We start from the raw sequence: 17325 nt of genomic DNA on the forward strand, positions 1-17325 counted from the left end.
TTGTGGATAAAGTATAGACTAAATAATGATTCCCACTTGAATTGTGATTTTGAAGATGATATACGTCATTTTCGTTACAGACCATCTACATATATGAACAAGATCACTGTCCTAGTCTACCTTGATCATGAATAATTGGATTTAGGTCCAAATCCTTGGGAAAAGGACAAACTTAATTTTGAAAATGGGACGTAAACTATAACAAATTCATAGTATTGTCTAAAAAAAAGTGTGGACATGCAATATGCATTGATTGTTTGTGTCGTATATTGCATAATTCTATCCATTTCATTATTAAGCTTGTCATCTCATGATGAGGTCCAAAAAGGTCAAGATTCACATATTTAGCTTTGTGATTTGTGAATGGTCAAATGTTCAATGATCAACCTATATTTGTGAGGTTAAATTCTCGAATTAGAAGACCATCAATGATGGGAGAAAATGGAGTTATGAATTAATTGGAGATGTAAGTTACTAACTTACTATCCTTGGCAAATTAAGCAAAATAAAACTATAAATTTTTTTCCATTCCCTAATGTAATGTACTCTTCCAAAATCATTAAAATAACAAACACTTTAGTTTTACTCATTGTTCTTTCATCTTCTGTTCAATTTTGATTACATGTCATCATCAATAAACCAAACTTGATATTCGAAGTTATGTACGTCTCTTGGTTGTCTTTCCTTCTTTGCCTTGACTTTGGATTTAACAATTGAAGGGACAACAAAAGCTATAGGATTAATGAAGTTGAAACCGAGAATGAACTCAAGTGAAAGTGGGAATGCTAGGCTGGAGAAAAAAAGATTACCATTTATGGTGATAATGAAGTTAAGAAGTAGGTTTCTAATATGGCAGAGAATCTTGGTTGAGTCAAGTAAAAGTGAAAGTAATTTTACTGCATTATTTCTTGGCCGACTTTGTTATCATGAAAGAACACTATTGCTAGTGCATTTTTGGCAGTTTGATATCATCTCAAAATTTTCTGTTCTTTTTGTAACGATAACATTTCACTGTTCTTTACTGATTTGATAGTACGTCTTCCCTCTTTAAGTATCGATATGTGGTTTTTTATCGTGATAATTTCTATGCTTATGATAATTTTTCAGGGTTAGTGGTATATATGACAAGGATTTCCATTAGTGGAAACACAATGGTAACATTCTAACAACTTCTTTTTCAGCATATGGTATGCTCGTAGGAGTTCTCAATTGTGAATACTTTGACAAAGATTGTATTTAGCAAATAGAAACCCACTTTGCGAAGGTATTTCAGTTATTGCAAGTTTGCAGTGCACTGATAGCACTTTTTCATCCAAATCTGCAAACACACTTTGACTTTAGCTCATTCCCGCGTTCTACGAAGAAATCGAGATTATATATATTTTTACAGAGAAGGCTATAATATCACAAAAGTTTGGCATTTGACTACAAGTTCGAGAGATCCATTGGTAAACCGTAACCCAAATTCAAGTAAGAAAGGTAAATTTTACCAAGGAAAATACCTATTGGGTTAAATAGACTTCAAACCCCTTCTCTAGAACAATCGAACAAGTTTCCATCGAATACTTTCTCTTCATCTATGAGCCTCGTTTTTTCGACTTCTAGATAATTCTCATCAATAACACTACCAACCAAAGCATTTGCCTCAGCTACCTTAGCCTCACAAAGTCACAAATACACTTCTTCATTTCATATCTCTTTGACAGCAAGTCACAATCACATTTTATCATCCAAATGTTCTTGTTTCAAAAAACTATAAGCTTAAGAGACATTTCAATCTAAACTAGAAACTATAAATTTACCAAAGACCCTGCAAAAGTTTGTAACAAAATCAAGCAACATAAGAAACATAGGAGGACCCGTATCAGGAGAAAACACATTGAGAATAGTCCGTATTGTATGTGACGTGGAAGATAACTTCTTTCCCCAATAAATCCAAAACAGGAGAAAACAAACTAAAGAAGCAAAAAAGTGTTCAACACATGCTTCATAAAGTAACATCCACTAAAATAGCATACCTCAAAAGGCATAGATTGCTAAGTAAATGATCAAAGCTTTCCAAAGAGTCTCCTCTTTACTATTTACGTATGTGTCTTTCGTGGTTCCGTGAGAGGTCGTTAAACGCAGTACTTGATTAGTCGTTTCATCATGGAACTAACCAATAAGTCACGAGTGAGAATGATCCAAACGCACAGGGTTAATTATGTAAATTAGAGATGCGAACACGAGCCGTGTAATTGGAGTGGCTCGCGTGGCTCGTGGTTTTGTTTGCCTAAACACACCATTGAGGTTAAATTACAAAAAAGGGTCCTGCATGTGTACACTTGGCATTCGACGATTAGTGGTTACATAGAAGTCAATGGAGCTACATCAGGCTAATATGGTCCGATAGCTATATTTTAAGTTTTTTTTTTTCTCTCAATTGGGCTTTTTACGGGAATGGATAATAAAAAAGAGATGCTCGATCTCCCCAAATTAGAGTAAACCCTAATTGTTTCTGTAGCTTTCTCTCTCTCTCTCTCTGTGGAAGAAGAAGGGGATCAAGGAACCTTGCGAAGAGTGTGTGTGTGTGTGTTTGCCGTCTCTAGACTTCTAGTTTTTTTTTATCCTTCGTGAATCTCTCTTTGTCTGTGATTTCTTCGGCGAAGAGAGACTTAGATCGGACATGGCGGCTGACAATACCGGTGCGAAATCGAGCTCCGCTGCGGATTCTTACGTTGGGAGCTTGATTAGTTTGACGTCTAAGAGCGAGATCAGATACGAAGGGATCCTTTACAATATTAATACAGATGAATCCAGTATCGGACTTCAAAACGGTACGATTCGTTTCCACTTCCGTTGTTGGATAATTTGATGCGTATTCTAATTTCGCTGGTGTATCGCCCTGTGTTCTCTTTATTATTTGGTGGACACTCGATTGTTTTTTTTTTGGTTATTCTTATGAAATTGAGCTCAAATCTTTAACTGTTTAGCTCGATTTGAAAAAAAATGTTGGTCTTGTGCTTGGAATTCATGAAAATAAGTGTTCATGTCTACTGTCCAAGTTATTAAATTGTAATTGATGCCTTGAAACTATTGGTTGAGCACGACAGCTTAGTTGGTCGATGGGGTTGTTTTTGGTGAGATTGATATGTTCTGATCCCTGAAATTTCTGTGTGTAGTTCGATCATTTGGAACTGAAGGAAGGAAAAAAGATGGTCCGCAAGTTCCTCCAAGTGACAAAGTTTATGAGTACATATTGTTCCGTGGAACTGATATCAAGGTATCCTCACCAGGATTATCCTAATGCTTTTATGTAAATATTTTATCAGTGCCGTCAGCCTCCCCACTTTGTACTCTAATTTTTCTTGTTGTTGGCAGGATTTGCAAGTTAAAGCTTCTCCACCAGTTCAGCCTCCCCCACCTACTATAAATAATGACCCTGCTATAATTCAGGTGAATGTTAGAATTGTTGTAGGATATTATTCTCTGTGATCTTACAGTCAATTGATTTATCCTCATTCTCCACTCATTGTTTTGCAGTCTCACTACCCTAGCCCGATTCCAACATCTGGTAGCTTGCCTTCTACCGCAAGTGGGTCACTGCCTGACATTAGTTCTCATAGTGGACAGCCTGGACAACACGGGATGGGATTTCAAAACGCGATGCCTTTGTATCAGCCTGGTGGGAATCTTGGTTCGTGGGGAGCATCGCCACAACCGCCAATGTATTGGCAAGGATTCTACACCCCACCTCCCAATGGCCTTCCCCAATTGCATCAACAGTCTCTGATTCGACCCCCTCATGGGCTGCCAATGCCCAATTCTCTGCAGCAACCCCTGCAATATCCTAACTTTAATACCCCTCCACCTACTGGTCCATCAAGTTTGCAGGGTTCGAGCTTGCCAGAAGCACCCTCGTCATTATTTCCTTTTAGTACTAGTTCTCAAATTCTAGCACCTAGTTCATTGCCTTTCCCTGGTCTACCACCTGTGACGCTGTCGTCAAGTCTGCAGTCTACACTGCAATCAGCACCATCTCCTTCACTAGCTTCAGAGATGGCGCCTCCATTACTCTCGAACAAAGCTCCTATTACTGGGCCGCCTACCCTACCTCAGGACACTAATTTGCTTCCCTTTTCTCTATCAACTACTAGAGCCACAGAAGCAAGTCCTGGCCTTTCACTGCCTAACAAGCCTAGTGTAGTTACTGGTCCAATTTCTCAGCCGCAGACAACACCATTAACATCTGCTCCTGTTGCTGTGGTTTCTAGTTCCATTAGCCAAGATAAGCCAAAACCTTTGTTGGTTACTCCTGACCAACTGCTGCAGTCTGGATCCTCTGCAGTCTCTTTGTCCCCACCCTCTACCAATGCAGATAAAGATGTTGAGGTGGTTCAAGTATCATCATCAGCTGGGTTGGAACAATCTGTTCCAGTTACATCCGAAGCCCAACCTCCAATACTGCCATTGCCTTACTCCGCGAGGCCAACTCACAAGGTTTTGAATTTACAAAAATTGCCAAATCTTTTATTGATATTTCTTCTTTTCTTCGGAGGAGGATGAAATGATCTTACATTTGCTGATGTCTGAGATAGCTGGAATAATGTGTAACTTGTTATATAATTGAACCTGTGGTAGTGCCCATTTATTTTTCCATACTATGTCTCTTTGCCTTTGTCTAATTAGCATGAAAATCTCTCTAGGTTCCTTCCTTGATGTTTTAGATTTTGCTGTACACGTCTAACCTATATAGAGTCTTCATGGTGATAATAATTTTAACTCATTTGCTGTTCTTTTTTTCTCAGCCAAATGGGCATTCTTTCCCAACTCATAATGGTTACAGGGGACGTGGAAGAGGAAGAGGAAGAGGAGCAGGGGTAATATTCTTCGCACTCATTTGTATTATGTGATTTGTTTTTACCGAGGAAAGAGCTACTAGGTAAAAATAGTTACTGAACTAACACCATGTATGCTTATAATTCTCCTTGTTGGCAGAGATCACACCAAGTAATGAAGTTCACTGAAGATTTTGATTTCACTGCAATGAATGAAAAGTTCAATAAGGATGAAGTATGGGGTCATCTTGGGAAGAGTTCTACCCTAGATGGTGATGAGGATGATGATTCCCCCATTGTAGATGAGGCTGAGCTGCCTAAGATCGATGTCAAAGTAAGTGAAGTAGACTTATAATCCAGTCAAGTAAAGCCACTATGTTCCCTTTCTTTGGTCTCATACACATTTTTTTATTGATATAGCCTGTTTACAACAAAGACGACTTTTTCGATAGCCTCTCATCAAACAACATTGACAGAGAGTCCCAAAATGCAAGGCCTAGGTTCTCAGAGCAACGAAAACTGGATACTGAGGTACAATCTATATATTTCACAGTCGAATAGCATACTGGACATAATTAGTCCCCTCTCTTTTCTGGTGATACTTAATTTTTAGTTAAGAGAAACTCATTGACTAAGAAACGGTATTGGTATTGATTCCAGACATTTGGTGAGTTCTCGAGATTCAGAGGAGGTCGAGGAGGACGCGGTGGTTATGGTCGAAACGGTTATTCACGGGGTGGTTATGGTGGCCGTGGTTATGGAGGTTATGGTGGCCGCGGTGGTGGCGGTGGCGGTGGCGGCTATGGGTATGGTGGACGTGGCCAAGGGAGAGGCGTATCAAATCGTACTTCCTGATAAGCTCTGCTATAAAAGGGTTCTAAAAACTCAAAAAATCCAATGGGAGCTCAGTCTTTTGAGTGCTGTTGGTATGTGGCAATAAAACAAAAACCAGAGTCCTTATGTAATATTTCTATTAAACCCCCCTGGTGTGGTTTTCGAGTGTATCAATTTGATTTCGGATCTTTGTTTTAAGACATGGTAATAGGGTCTTTCTTTCTTCTATATTAAATGTTATTTTGAACTTTTTGTAGACTTGACATTTTGTGTGAAATGCATTTTTATCTCAATAGCTTCTTGCTGTTTACTTGTTTAGTTACGGTGGGTTACCCACTTACCCTGGACTTAAAAGTCAACATGTTGACTATGAGCACAGTTCTAGCAGCCTTAAATTTCATGGGCCGTATAAAGAGGAAAGAGAGGTCTTTATACAGATCCGTAATGTTTTTTCTTTTGGTTTCTCAAAACATCTTCTTGTCGGCAACTATTGGAGTCTGAGAGAGTGTACTCTACTGTACCACCCACTAAACTTTGAAGAGAGATATATAGAAAAGAATGGGAAGTGTGGATTCTTCAAGACTGTCACTGGTCTTGTTTGCAAGACTCTCCGGTTTAGTAATCGCAGTTTCGGTTCTGTACTGGGCTCTCTTCCTCCCTAGTCAAGACTTCGGCTACTCTGTAATCATCACACTCCTTGCTCTTTGATTTCAATTGGATCTCCAAACATCTAATCAAGTTTATACTTTACATGTAGACTCTCCATCCTCTGCTGATGGTGATTGGCTTCATTCTTGTAAGTGGAGAAGGTAGTGATGATCATCCCTCTTTTTCAATGAAGAAGTACTCTTTATTTCTTGGATATTTATCAAGAAACTGGGGTTCTGATCTGCAGCGATTCTGATACACAAATGGCTACCTGGTTCAAGGAAAACTAAGAAGGCAGTACATCTGTGGCTACAAGGAGTGGCATTGGCCTCTGCTGTGTTTGGGATTTGGACAAAGTTCCACTACCAACGTGGAGTGTTTGCCAATTTCTACAGTCTCCATTCTTGGATGGGATTACTCTCTGTTTCTCTCTTCGCTGCCCAGGTTCGTCTTTTTCTATTTCCACCAACCAATATTATTTTTACTCTAATAATATAATACTATATAGCCTCTGACATAAATTTTAAATGCATCATCGAAAAAGAAATAGATGCTTTCAAAGATTTAAAAGCTTACATTTTAAAAGATCGGGTCACACACATTGCTGTCGATATAATTTCTCTTTTTTTTTTTTTTTTTTAAAAAGCTTGCCATCAATAATGCAATTGCAAAGAATTAAAGAAAGAAGTTGTATAACCCCCCACTTGGGATTAGTTTCTGATTTGTCACGGAAGCTGAAGCTGACAAGATTCCCCTAAAACATTATAAAAACGAATTATTCATTATTGAAACAGATAGAACCATTCATTACTGTCACTTCAACCTATGCTCTCCTACATAGTTTATTGCTGAAGTGCCGGTCGTTGTTAATTGGAGTGACCGTTTCTTAAGAAAATGGAAACTAAGGCATTAAGTTATCAGCAGCATTTACGAAAAGGCCTTGGCTCTTGAGTGAGACCAGTTTTGAAGATTTAATAATATAATGACGTTGTTGTGTTGCAGTGGGTGACTGGGTTCATGAGCTTCTGGCATAGAGGAGAAGTACGGACAACAAGAACCACGTTTCTTCCATGGCACGTCTTCTTCGGACTCTATACATACAGCCTAGCCATTGCTACTGCCGAGACCGGACTGCTTGAGAAACTGACGTTCCTTCAGACCAAGAGGAACGTCCCCAGGCGCGGTTCTGAATCAATGACTGTCAACGGTCTAGGGCTTGGCTTGGCTCTACTCAGTTGCATTGTTATTACTGCTGCTGTTTTGCCAAAGTATCAGAGCCATTCTGGTAATGAGAAACTTGTTTATTCATCTCAAGATCGTCCCAAATGTTTGTCTTCTTGAGTTTTCTTTCTCTCATTTTTTGTGTCTGTATTGGATTTGAGAACAAACTACACATCTCTGGTGTACAAATAAGAACAAATTAGTTCTTAGAAAATGTATTATCGCATTGTGATGATCAGACTTCTGTCCACAAACTTGGCTCCTCCAACCTTTCCTTGAATCTGAGACGGTAAATTAATCACCCGTCTTTGGTCTCCAGCTTCTATTAAGAGCTCAGAACCTCCTCTGTACTGCAGATTCATCAAGAAAACCAAAAATCATTCTCAGTTCTTATTTCCATAGGAACAGAAGAACTTTGCAGGCAATCACCTTATGCCAGTACAGAAGAGGTAGAACAATGAAGATAGCTTAACAAATGTAGGTGAGAGTCTGAGGGAGGTGAGAAAGCCTTTTACCTGGTACAGTTTGATTTCCGATTTTTCAAAGCCAGGCATGAAAAGAGTCACCAATTTCTTTGCTGTATCAAACATTACTGTTGTTGTCAAGCTGCTTCCATTCCTTACTGTTTCAGATAATAGTTCCCGGATACTCGCATTCGCTTGGTCCAGCAGAATTTTGCCCCAATCCAGACCATCTACAGTAAATGGAACTGATGCAGAAGCAAAGGGCAGAGGCACGAAATCTTCTTTTGGGATTTTGCTTGTCTGATGAGAAGAAGAAATAGCAAACGCCCCGGAAGCATGTGATCCTGCTTGTACTGTACAACCCCAATACCGTAATGCAGCTTTAACAGACATAGGATTATTTGGGTCCATTACAAGAAAACTCCTGAATCTCTCTGGATCTCTCCAAGCTGAAGCACCTGTCTACAGTTTGCAAAAATCCATATGTAATTTGGGAACAAAATAAGTTGAAGACACTGAGTTATGGGATAATAGATCACCTCCAATAAACGTTCCAAAGTATCCCACATGGCAGGACTTGTCATACCATCGAATGGCGACTTATTGCCGCCTATGTTCATTGACTCATCAACAAATCTCATAATGGAAGGACTTGTTAGCCTCCCCAAATCCGTCTTCTCGGCCAAACTTCTCAGATATTTCACATACAATCTGCAAAAAACAAACTTCCTAAGGGTTGCACGAAAGGAAAGAAACACAGAGAATGAGAGAAGTAAAAAGAAAAAAGAAAAGCAAAACATAAAGAGACCTTGTTTTACTGCTTAAACCTATCATCCGAAGAGTTTCCTCAGTGCTAATGCCATCGTAAATTACAACATCAAAAGTCTTCCCCTTGTGGTTCTTTCGGGTTGCTTGCCTAAAGAAACCAACAAGCCTCTCGAGTTCAAGCATTGAAAAGATAGAATCCATCCCTGGAAGCACTCCTAGCTCTTCACCAACCACCTACTAGACATCAATAGCCAAAACAAATTAGGACTTAAAATCCCAAAATCTGATCTATCGAAAGTTGCAGATACCAAGTTGTGTCACATACCCACCCCTTCAAGAACCCCTTGGGTCATGTTAAGTCGAGCGTCTGCTAGCTTCAGCTGTTTAAGAGGTTCTAGAAGCATCTGCAGTGTTTCAAGAAATCGTCGTTAAGCAATTTCAAACCCTGAACCAACCAGACATGAAGTAACCAAAAAAAGGGACGCACTTTTGTGGTTTCCAGCCTAATGACAGAGAGATTGTCGTTGATCAAAGTAGGAGAGGTCCCAATCTTGGTTCCAAGGAGGAAATCAGCAGAAGGGTCTTGACTTTGTACCACTAAGCATGTACTCAATCCAGCCAATGCGTAATGCTATGAGCAAAGCCATTTTCCAAAACTTAGTTAGCAACAACACATTCAAATTCTACAGTCAGCAAAAACATCAAAACTAAGCAGAGATTAGAATCAATACAACACTCAATTGTAAACATTATAGGATTCAGAAATCAGAATTGAATGCCGAGGAAACTTCAGGACTTGCGTCAGGAAATCAGACAACTGATTGTTGTTTTTTTATACCTGAGCGGCGAAAACAGCGGCGGTGGTCTTACCGGAACCGCCTTTTCCAAGAAATGTGACGAATTTGGTGGGTTTCTGAGAAGAATCACTGGCGGTATCGTTATCATATCTCGGAGTCGTTGCCGCCACATAAGCTGCTCGACATTGTCTGGAGGGTGAAACTGGTGATTCAGTCCGCGTAAAAGGAAGAAGATTCAGAGTAAGGCTTGAGCATGTAAGAGAAGAAGTGACCAAAGACACCATTTTTTTTCTCTTTTTTTTCCGGTAAATTCAATAGATCAGATTGGCCGGAGAGCTCAACTAGAGCCGCTTGTAAATTAAAAGGAGTTAACCCGGCGACACACAATTCACGTTTGCGTTCTACTCACAGAAAAAAGGCGGTTTAAAAAAATTAAAATACATAACCGACATTAACCATATGCTGATCCATTAAATTACAAACCTTTTATAACCAAAACGGCGCGTTTTCGCTGAGGTAGAAGAAGATTGGTTTACCTGAGATTGTCTTTCACCGAGAGCAAAAGAGTTTTGGTGTGATTTGTGATTTCATAGAGGAGGAGATTAAGAAGATCGATTTGAGCAATCTCGATTGAAACAAGATGGTACGTTTTATCGTTGGCTCAGTTCATCGTTGAATCGATTAATTTGTTCAATATATCAATTTGGTGGATATGCTAATTTTATCTTCTGCTCCTTGAGGGTTGTAAAATTGGGGATAAAACTGTGTTTGCTCGTTGTAATGGATCCCCGTAGCTCTAAGTATTTAGTATTGATTTTTGGCTGCGATTGGTATGAATCTATGTGGAGATTTTAGGGTATTAGGTGCTAGGATTTTGTGGTTCTAGGTTTTGGTCAAACTTTTCAGGTTGTAGCTTGTTATCGAAATTTAATGTATGATTTGGCTAATTGAATCAATTGTTTTTTGTTCTCTGTAATCTGTATTAGATAGATATACCTTTTGCTCTGTTTGAGGATCCTATCTGGTTTGGTGTTTTCATGGTTTTCAGTTTCATGTGCTAACTCTTTCAATTTGTTCCTTTTTTTTGTTTGTTTTTGCAGTCGACTCTATCAGCAGCCAGGGCGGATAACTTTTACTATCCCCCGGAATGGACTCCGGATCAAGGTTCCTTGAACAAGTTTCAAGGACAGCATCCTCTGAGAGAGAGGGCAAAGAAAATTGGCGAGGGGATTTTGGTCATTAGGTAATATACATACTGTATTGGCGTGACTCTATGTTAAAGTCCCTACCTTGTGTAATTTCTGTTGATCAATCAGAAGCTTTGTTTTTGTTGAATTGGCAGGAGGGTACTCTCAGTTTGGTTAAAATTTTCATACATGCTTTTATTTTGTTCAGGTTTGAGATGCCCTATAACATATGGTGTGGTGGCTGCAATTCTATGATCGCCAAGGGTGTTCGATTTAATGCAGAAAAGAAGCAAGTTGGGAACTATTATTCTACAAAGGTATGATTGAGAGTTTTTCTTTTCTTGATGATCACTTAGATATGAAACTTTAAAAATCTGATTCTCTACTGCGGTCGGAAAAAACCTTTGATTGCTCAAATACATGTACACTACATTGTATATTCTCGTTTTGCATGGCTGAGGTTTATATCTTATCATGGTTAGATATGGAGCTTTGCAATGAAATCACCATGCTGCAAACATGAGATAGTCATTCAGACAGATCCGCAGAATTGCGAGTATGTAATCACTAGTGGTGCCCAGAAGAAGGTCGAGGAGTATGATGTAGAAGATGCAGAAACCATGGAGCTCACTGCTGAGGAAGGTTGGTTTCCTTCTCCTACTACAAGTTTGCATTTAGAAGCTCTATAGTCATCTCAATAGCTTATCCTTGTTATTTGGTGTGGCATACTAATCTTGACATGCTTTGATGAACTTGTGCAGAGAAGGGAAAGCTTGCGGATCCATTTTATCGTCTAGAGCACCAGGAAGTAGATTTGCAGAAGAAGAAAGCAGCAGAACCGCTTTTGGTCCGTCTCCAACGAGTCTCTGATGCAAGACATGCTGATGATTACGCCATAAACAAAGCTCTACGTGCACAACTTAGGGTTAGTTTGCAAGTTTTGCTCTGCTTGCAATCTGATTTTCCTATGTTCTAACTTCATCCTCTCATTTTGCCAGGGACACAGAAAACGTGTAGCAGAAGAAGAGGCTGCCTCAAGGAAGATAGGGCTAGGGATAAGACTTCTTCCAAAGAGTGAAGAAGATATGAAAGCAGCCTCAAACGTGAAATTCAAAACCAAGTTTGATAAGAACCGAAAGGACAAACGAGCACTAATCCATGCATCTTCCATATTTCCGGAGTCATCTTACTCAATGTCATCATCGAGCAAGAAAAGAATGGAGCTAGAAGCAAAGAGAAGGAAGATAAGCGCAGCATCAGCGTCGAGTCTATTGAGAGGAGGTTTCAAAGCTTCAGCAATGTCTAAAACACCATCAGCAAGCAAGTCTAAGGTTTCATCAGTTTCTGTAAGGAAGCTGTAGTTTCTTAGCAACCTTGTGCTTGTATCGTTTGAGAAGAAAAATCAATGTAAGAAACAAAAAGAGGGTCAACTAATTAATTATCAGTGACGATGTTTCTACGTTTCTACGTTTGGAAAATGGAATTTGGTCCTGACTTTGTTTGGTTTGTTATTTTCTCTAATGTCGTCAGTTTGTCTTGTAACAATAAAAGTCTCCGTTAAATAGCATTAAAATACAACCATTGTACTGTATTTTTTTCATTCTTGTCGTGTCATATACAAACTTACAGAGCCGTGTGCCTGTGTACGTTATACACACTTAAATGATGTGAAAAGAAAATCAATATTTTTTTTATTTTTTTTTTGTTTTTTTTTGTTTTTAGTATCTGATATGAAAAGGCTATTCTGTAACCAATCTATTGGAACTAGATTAATAGTATGTGAAAACTTAAAAAAAAAAACAAAAAAAAAAAAGCACACGAGGAGATGGAAGATTAAACACTAATGGCTTTTTGCTCTTCATTTGTCAGGATAAATATAATAATTTTCTGGAAAGTGGATGATAGTCCACCAAATTATGTCGTATTATCTCATCATAAAAGTACATTTTTCATACTATCATTATATTAACCCATCCTTTATCTCTGCATAATGATTATAAATTAATACAGAGATAAAGAAAGCATCCCAGCCGTTGATCTATACGACAATCGGTGTTATGATTGAAGTCAATGCAAAGTCGTCGCACTATACCGAGTCGCAGGCAACAAATGCTCTCACACTTCCAAAAAAAAAAAAACATAAAACTGGCGCCTCTCTTTCTTCTCCACTTCCCAGTTCTTTCGGGACGAGAGATTTTATTGTCTCTCAAAATCTTTAAAATGGAAAAAATAAAAGAAAAGAGATAAAACTTTATTTCGTAACAGTAGTAGTAGTATTAATCCGGACTCGAGTTTTGAGAATATCCTTACTTTGCAACCTTTAGTATCAATTTTTACATTTCCAGAGAGAGAGAGAGAGAGAGGGGGTGAGACTTGTCTAGGGTTTTTCCGATTCTGCTTCTCTTTGTTCTCTGATCTTTTTCTTCATCAAGCTGTCATGGCTGGGTAAGTACTTTTACTCTTTCTAATTCGCTCTTGATTTTGTCTTGGTAATGGTGTTTTTAGTTGAGACTCAAACCCTAAGTACGATCCTCTCGATTGCAATTTTGAAGTAGAAATCAAAAGTTTGTATCTTTTTTTGTTTGTTTCTTTGTGTGTCAACTGAGCTTTCTGATTTCTCCGATTTGTCAAAGTTAAGCGCGAAAGGAATTTACTTTGAAATCTACATTTTGGTATTTTCACTGTTACATTTTTTTTTAAGAAAGAAGGGTTTTTTTTTTTTAAAGTTTCCTGTCGTAAGATGCTTTTTTCTCCCAAATATATGTTTGATCGACGAGACGAGCTTGAATTTCGTAAATCTTACTACCTTTTTAACTGCTGTTTGGTATCCACAATATGTCTGTAGCTTATATCTGTATCACATTTTCGATGTCTGCTACTCTATCCAAGTATGGTGGAACATATTCCATGTTTCAGACCCTCTTTGTTCCTTAATGAGGACCACAAACACGAGTTTCCTGCTCACTCTAGATTCGGCAGACCAAATTTTTGGTCTTTCAGGAAATCTGGGGATTTAGTTTTGTGTTTGTTATGTGACCTTGTCTTCTTTAACCTGTATTTTGGGAATGGCATTGGAAACTTATTCTACACCTTTACTAGATCGATATGTTATGGTTTCATCTTTCTGAGAATTCTGCTCTGTCTTGATTTATGGAGTTACTGTCTTGAGTCTTGACCAATACTTACTCTTTTTTGCTGTATGCAGACGATCATGGTTGATCGATAGCAACCGGATTGCAACAAAAATTATGAGTGCATCGGCTGGTTCAGACCCTCGCCAAGTTGTGTGGAAAAGCAATCCTACAAGACATTGTCCAAACTGTCGACATGTCATTGACAACAGTGATGTACGGTTTGCTCTTTTGTTTCATTTGATGTTTATTCTCTAATATAATAACTCTATATAGTTGTAATATTAACAAGTTTTTTCCCATTTTCAGGTTGTTGATGATTGGCCAGGCTTGCCTCGAGGTGTGAAGTTCGATCCATCTGATCCAGAGATCATATGGCACTTGCTAGCAAAATCTGGTTTGTCAGGTTTAAGTTCTCACCCGTTCATCGATGAGTTCATCCCAACAGTCAATCAAGATGATGGAATCTGTTACACTCATCCTAAGAATTTACCAGGTTAGACAATGCAGGTTTATACTTTCTTGTTTCAGTCATCATAGAAGTTCTGATTTTTACATTATCTCACTTAAATTGTAATTATTTAGGTGTTAAGAACGATGGAACAGTCTCCCACTTCTTCCACAAAGCAATCAAAGCCTATAGCACAGGAACTCGAAAGCGTAGAAAGATTCATGACGACGATCTTGGCGATGTGCGCTGGCATAAGACAGGAAGAACGAAACCAGTCGTGTTGGATGGTGTTCAAAGAGGCTGCAAGAAAATAATGGTTCTCTATGGCGGAAAAGCTGTGAAAACGAACTGGGTGATGCACCAATATCACTTGGGAATTGAAGAAGATGAGAAGGAAGGCGATTATGTTGTTTCTAAGATCTTCTACCAGCAGCCACAGCAGCAAGTAGTCAAGCAAGGTGATAAAGCTGAACAAGAAGTCTCTGAGGAAATCTTTGCTGCAACGACTCCTAAAGCGGATCCTGTCACTCCAAAACTGGCTACACCAGAGCCTCGTCATGCTGTGCGACTTTGTTCTGCTTCTCACATTGCCAATGACTATGTTACTCCCCATAGCTATGTTACTGCCCCAGAGGTTTCTCTTGCTGAGGTAAAATTACTTTTATTTGCTTTCTAATTTCCAAGAGCATTGTTATTACTGTAGGTGGCTTGTCGATGTTGTTGTAAATCAGCAGTTATAGTTGAGACGATTAGCTACAGAGTTTATGATGAAAATGAAAAGGATGTTTAGGCAGAGAGAGTTGGGAATTCTGTATTTTTCTATGGTTTAGGAATGAGAATTGGGTCGAGGGTGGGGATACACTCTTGAAACAAGTATAAGCTCCTGCAGAAGTGAATTAAGAAGGATTTTACCGGTTGGAGTTTTTCACTTTCCTCTGTAATCTAACTACCTAGTGATATTGCACTATTTCCTTTGTTTCCGGTACCTAAGACATCGGAGGTAATGTATATGGAAGATGAGGTTCAGAGTATTCAGCCTAATCATGAAAGACCAAGTTCTGCAGATGAGCCTGAGCCTGACCCCGAACCCGAACATGGACTTGAAAATGGAGCAAAAGAAATAATAGATGATAAAGAAGAGCAAGACAGGGATAGAGATGATGAACACCAAGCTGAGGAAGAGCCGACTTGGTTCGACAGTGGATCTCAGTTTATCCTGAACTCGCAACAGCTTGTGGAAGCCTTGTCTCTTTGTGATGATCTCTTGCAAGTGGGATCACAGGACAGGGAAGAAAACACAAACAGTGGAAGCTTAAAGAATAAACAACCATGTTTTGCAGATTATGCACACCTAGGAACAGAAGACTTCAAACGGGATCTGGAGGAATGTCAGAAAATCGTTCTTGATCCCTCTAACATAGAGCTTGATACTCCACCCGAGTTTCGTCTGAGCCAGCTGGTAAACTTAAATCCCTTTCTTCTCCTTAACTTTTTTGAATGCAAATCAGCAGGTACAAAAGCTAAATGGGGTTATGTATGTTCAGGAATTTGGATCACAGGACAGCTTTCTTGCCTGGGGGACTGGAAAGACTGACTGACTAAACAAAACTACCACGAGCTCAAAGACTATGGAACTCAGTAATATTTTTTGGTTGGCAAAAGAGTGCCATGCTGCTGTAATATGGTAATTTCCTCTGCGCCTTTAAGGGCAGGATTCAAACTCCTTTGGGTTTTCTTTTTTTTTGTTTTTCGGATTTAGAAGAACTATGTTGGAACGTGTTTCTCATCTAACTAGCAATGTGCGTATGTATATATGATGCTTTGAATTCTTTTTGAGTAAAAAAAAACTACCTTTTGAGTCCAAAATCTGGATGTACGAAACTTTCTTACTGAACTCTTGTTCCTAGCCCAACTAACACCAAACCAACCTAGCCATCTAAGGTAGTTATCGGTTTCCTCTTCTAAAGCTGTATGTAGCTTACCCCCCACTGTCGCGAAGGTAGAAAACGTACACTAGAAACAAAACAACACGTTGAGCCTGTAAGTGGAAGGAAATGTATGTGTGGAAGTAATGGACTGGGCTTTAAAGCCCAATGAATAATTGAACATAAGTCGATGGTAGTACTACTTAGAGAAAACCGGGGGGGTTGGTGAGTAAGACCGGGTTTTGTCTAATTCTTATTGTACTTTTAGAAGGAAACGACAAGTAGACTGAGTCACGGATTCAGACTTTCAGAGACTTAAATATTAAACATTAACAACACACCGAACCGCGTTGTCTTCTGACGCTTATTTACAGTAACTAACTACTAACCACGTTGCTCTTTCATATCCATTGTAAAGCATCTGATATGTTATGACTATTGACTAGTTTAACGAATAGGTTGACCCCAACATCTAACCGATTTCATTACAAGAAAGTGCGCATCATGTTCACTCACAATTTTAGAGTTTATCCTAATTAAACTAAGGATTAGATTTGGTTTTGACTTGGTTACCACCAACTAAACAAACTGAGTTTTTCAGATATAGCAAGTGTGTGTGTGTACTGAAAAATATAAAGTTAAATGATTGGTTGGGGTTTAGTTAGATTTACGGTGAATTTTAGGTAGTGAATGAATATATATTATTTATTTGTCTGATAGTGCATTGGTGGCCACGTCACAGGTAAAATTTACTTCTTCACTGACGTAGTGGTTGGTATTTGGTAACTCTCTTGAAATGTCTCTTCTTTGCGAGACACTCTCTCACTTACAATTTTTGCATTTTACCACTATCTATCTACTGTTACTCTGTATTATTCCATGGCTTTATTACAAAACGAAATACAGTAAAACCTCTATAAATTAATAATGTTGAGACCATGGAAATCTATTAATTTATAAAGGTATTAATTTATCAATAAAATTTATAGAGAGATATTCTTAATTTGGAAAATATTTTCAAAACAATATTTAAAAATAAGATTTAATCATGATAATTAGTATTTTATATATTCAATTACAAA

General features: G+C 38.6%; 5 protein-coding genes across 5 annotated transcripts; 4 read left to right on the forward strand and 1 right to left on the reverse strand.

Annotated features, from left to right (window-relative positions):
- The first annotated feature begins 2435 nt into the window (after window positions 1–2435).
- On the forward strand, window positions 2436–5946 carry LOC17900863 (protein decapping 5). The gene is made up of 8 exons (XM_006306965.2): window positions 2436–2816; window positions 3162–3262; window positions 3361–3435; window positions 3523–4479; window positions 4788–4859; window positions 4978–5151; window positions 5238–5348; window positions 5478–5946. Exons 1-8 carry the CDS (start codon window positions 2666–2668, stop codon window positions 5670–5672), a joined length of 1836 nt encoding a protein of 611 aa, XP_006307027.1. The 5' UTR covers window positions 2436–2665; the 3' UTR covers window positions 5673–5946.
- A 151-nt stretch (window positions 5947–6097) lies between these two features.
- Window positions 6098–7774, forward strand: LOC17900414 (probable transmembrane ascorbate ferrireductase 4). The gene is made up of 4 exons (XM_006304863.2): window positions 6098–6332; window positions 6409–6460; window positions 6547–6743; window positions 7302–7774. The coding sequence occupies exons 1-4, from the start codon at window positions 6210–6212 to the stop codon at window positions 7638–7640; spliced, it is 711 nt and encodes a 236-aa protein (XP_006304925.1). The 5' UTR covers window positions 6098–6209; the 3' UTR covers window positions 7641–7774.
- Window positions 7626–9905, reverse strand: LOC17899002 (uncharacterized protein At1g26090, chloroplastic). Its single transcript, XM_006303641.2, has 7 exons — window positions 9591–9905; window positions 9240–9383; window positions 9082–9156; window positions 8793–8986; window positions 8524–8695; window positions 8036–8446; window positions 7626–7870 (listed from the first exon to the last, which is right to left on the reverse strand). The coding sequence occupies exons 1-7, from the start codon at window positions 9831–9833 to the stop codon at window positions 7739–7741; spliced, it is 1371 nt and encodes a 456-aa protein (XP_006303703.1). The 5' UTR covers window positions 9834–9905; the 3' UTR covers window positions 7626–7738.
- Window positions 9906–10087: 182 nt separating this feature from the next.
- Window positions 10088–12336, forward strand: LOC17898087 (coiled-coil domain-containing protein 130). Its single transcript, XM_006305346.2, has 6 exons — window positions 10088–10192; window positions 10650–10792; window positions 10945–11053; window positions 11219–11378; window positions 11498–11661; window positions 11735–12336. The coding sequence occupies exons 1-6, from the start codon at window positions 10190–10192 to the stop codon at window positions 12095–12097; spliced, it is 942 nt and encodes a 313-aa protein (XP_006305408.1). The 5' UTR covers window positions 10088–10189; the 3' UTR covers window positions 12098–12336.
- Window positions 12337–12966: 630 nt separating this feature from the next.
- LOC17900462 (SUPPRESSOR OF GAMMA RESPONSE 1) lies at window positions 12967–16194 on the forward strand. The gene is made up of 6 exons (XM_006307398.2): window positions 12967–13181; window positions 13942–14083; window positions 14177–14363; window positions 14453–14967; window positions 15310–15777; window positions 15863–16194. The coding sequence occupies exons 1-6, from the start codon at window positions 13174–13176 to the stop codon at window positions 15914–15916; spliced, it is 1374 nt and encodes a 457-aa protein (XP_006307460.1). The 5' UTR covers window positions 12967–13173; the 3' UTR covers window positions 15917–16194.
- The last annotated feature ends 1131 nt before the right edge of the window (window positions 16195–17325 follow it).

This window comes from Capsella rubella, unplaced genomic scaffold (genome assembly GCF_000375325.1).
Source record: "Capsella rubella cultivar Monte Gargano unplaced genomic scaffold, Caprub1_0 scaffold_1, whole genome shotgun sequence".
Classification (NCBI taxonomy): Eukaryota; Viridiplantae; Streptophyta; class Magnoliopsida; order Brassicales; family Brassicaceae; genus Capsella; species Capsella rubella.

Coding starts and splice junctions, on each gene's coding strand:
- LOC17900863 (XM_006306965.2), top strand. CDS start 2,666: ATGGCGGCTGACAATACCGGTGCGAAATCGAGCTCCGCTGCGGATTCT. Junction 3,436..3,522: donor ATGACCCTGCTATAATTCAG/GTGAATGTTAGA, acceptor ATTGTTTTGCAG/TCTCACTACCCTAGCCCGAT. Junction 5,152..5,237: donor TGCCTAAGATCGATGTCAAA/GTAAGTGAAGTA, acceptor TTATTGATATAG/CCTGTTTACAACAAAGACGA.
- LOC17900414 (XM_006304863.2), top strand. CDS start 6,210: ATGGGAAGTGTGGATTCTTCAAGACTGTCACTGGTCTTGTTTGCAAGA. Junction 6,333..6,408: donor GTCAAGACTTCGGCTACTCT/GTAATCATCACA, acceptor CTTTACATGTAG/ACTCTCCATCCTCTGCTGAT. Junction 6,744..7,301: donor TTTCTCTCTTCGCTGCCCAG/GTTCGTCTTTTT, acceptor GTTGTGTTGCAG/TGGGTGACTGGGTTCATGAG.
- LOC17899002 (XM_006303641.2), bottom strand. CDS start 9,833: ATGGTGTCTTTGGTCACTTCTTCTCTTACATGCTCAAGCCTTACTCTG. Junction 8,987..9,081: donor CCCAAGGGGTTCTTGAAGGG/GTGGGTATGTGA, acceptor GATGTCTAGTAG/GTGGTTGGTGAAGAGCTAGG. Junction 8,696..8,792: donor GGTTTAAGCAGTAAAACAAG/GTCTCTTTATGT, acceptor TGTTTTTTGCAG/ATTGTATGTGAAATATCTGA.
- LOC17898087 (XM_006305346.2), top strand. Junction 11,379..11,497: donor GGAGCTCACTGCTGAGGAAG/GTTGGTTTCCTT, acceptor GAACTTGTGCAG/AGAAGGGAAAGCTTGCGGAT. Junction 11,662..11,734: donor CTCTACGTGCACAACTTAGG/GTTAGTTTGCAA, acceptor TCATTTTGCCAG/GGACACAGAAAACGTGTAGC.
- LOC17900462 (XM_006307398.2), top strand. Junction 14,084..14,176: donor ATGTCATTGACAACAGTGAT/GTACGGTTTGCT, acceptor TCCCATTTTCAG/GTTGTTGATGATTGGCCAGG. Junction 14,364..14,452: donor TCATCCTAAGAATTTACCAG/GTTAGACAATGC, acceptor GTAATTATTTAG/GTGTTAAGAACGATGGAACA.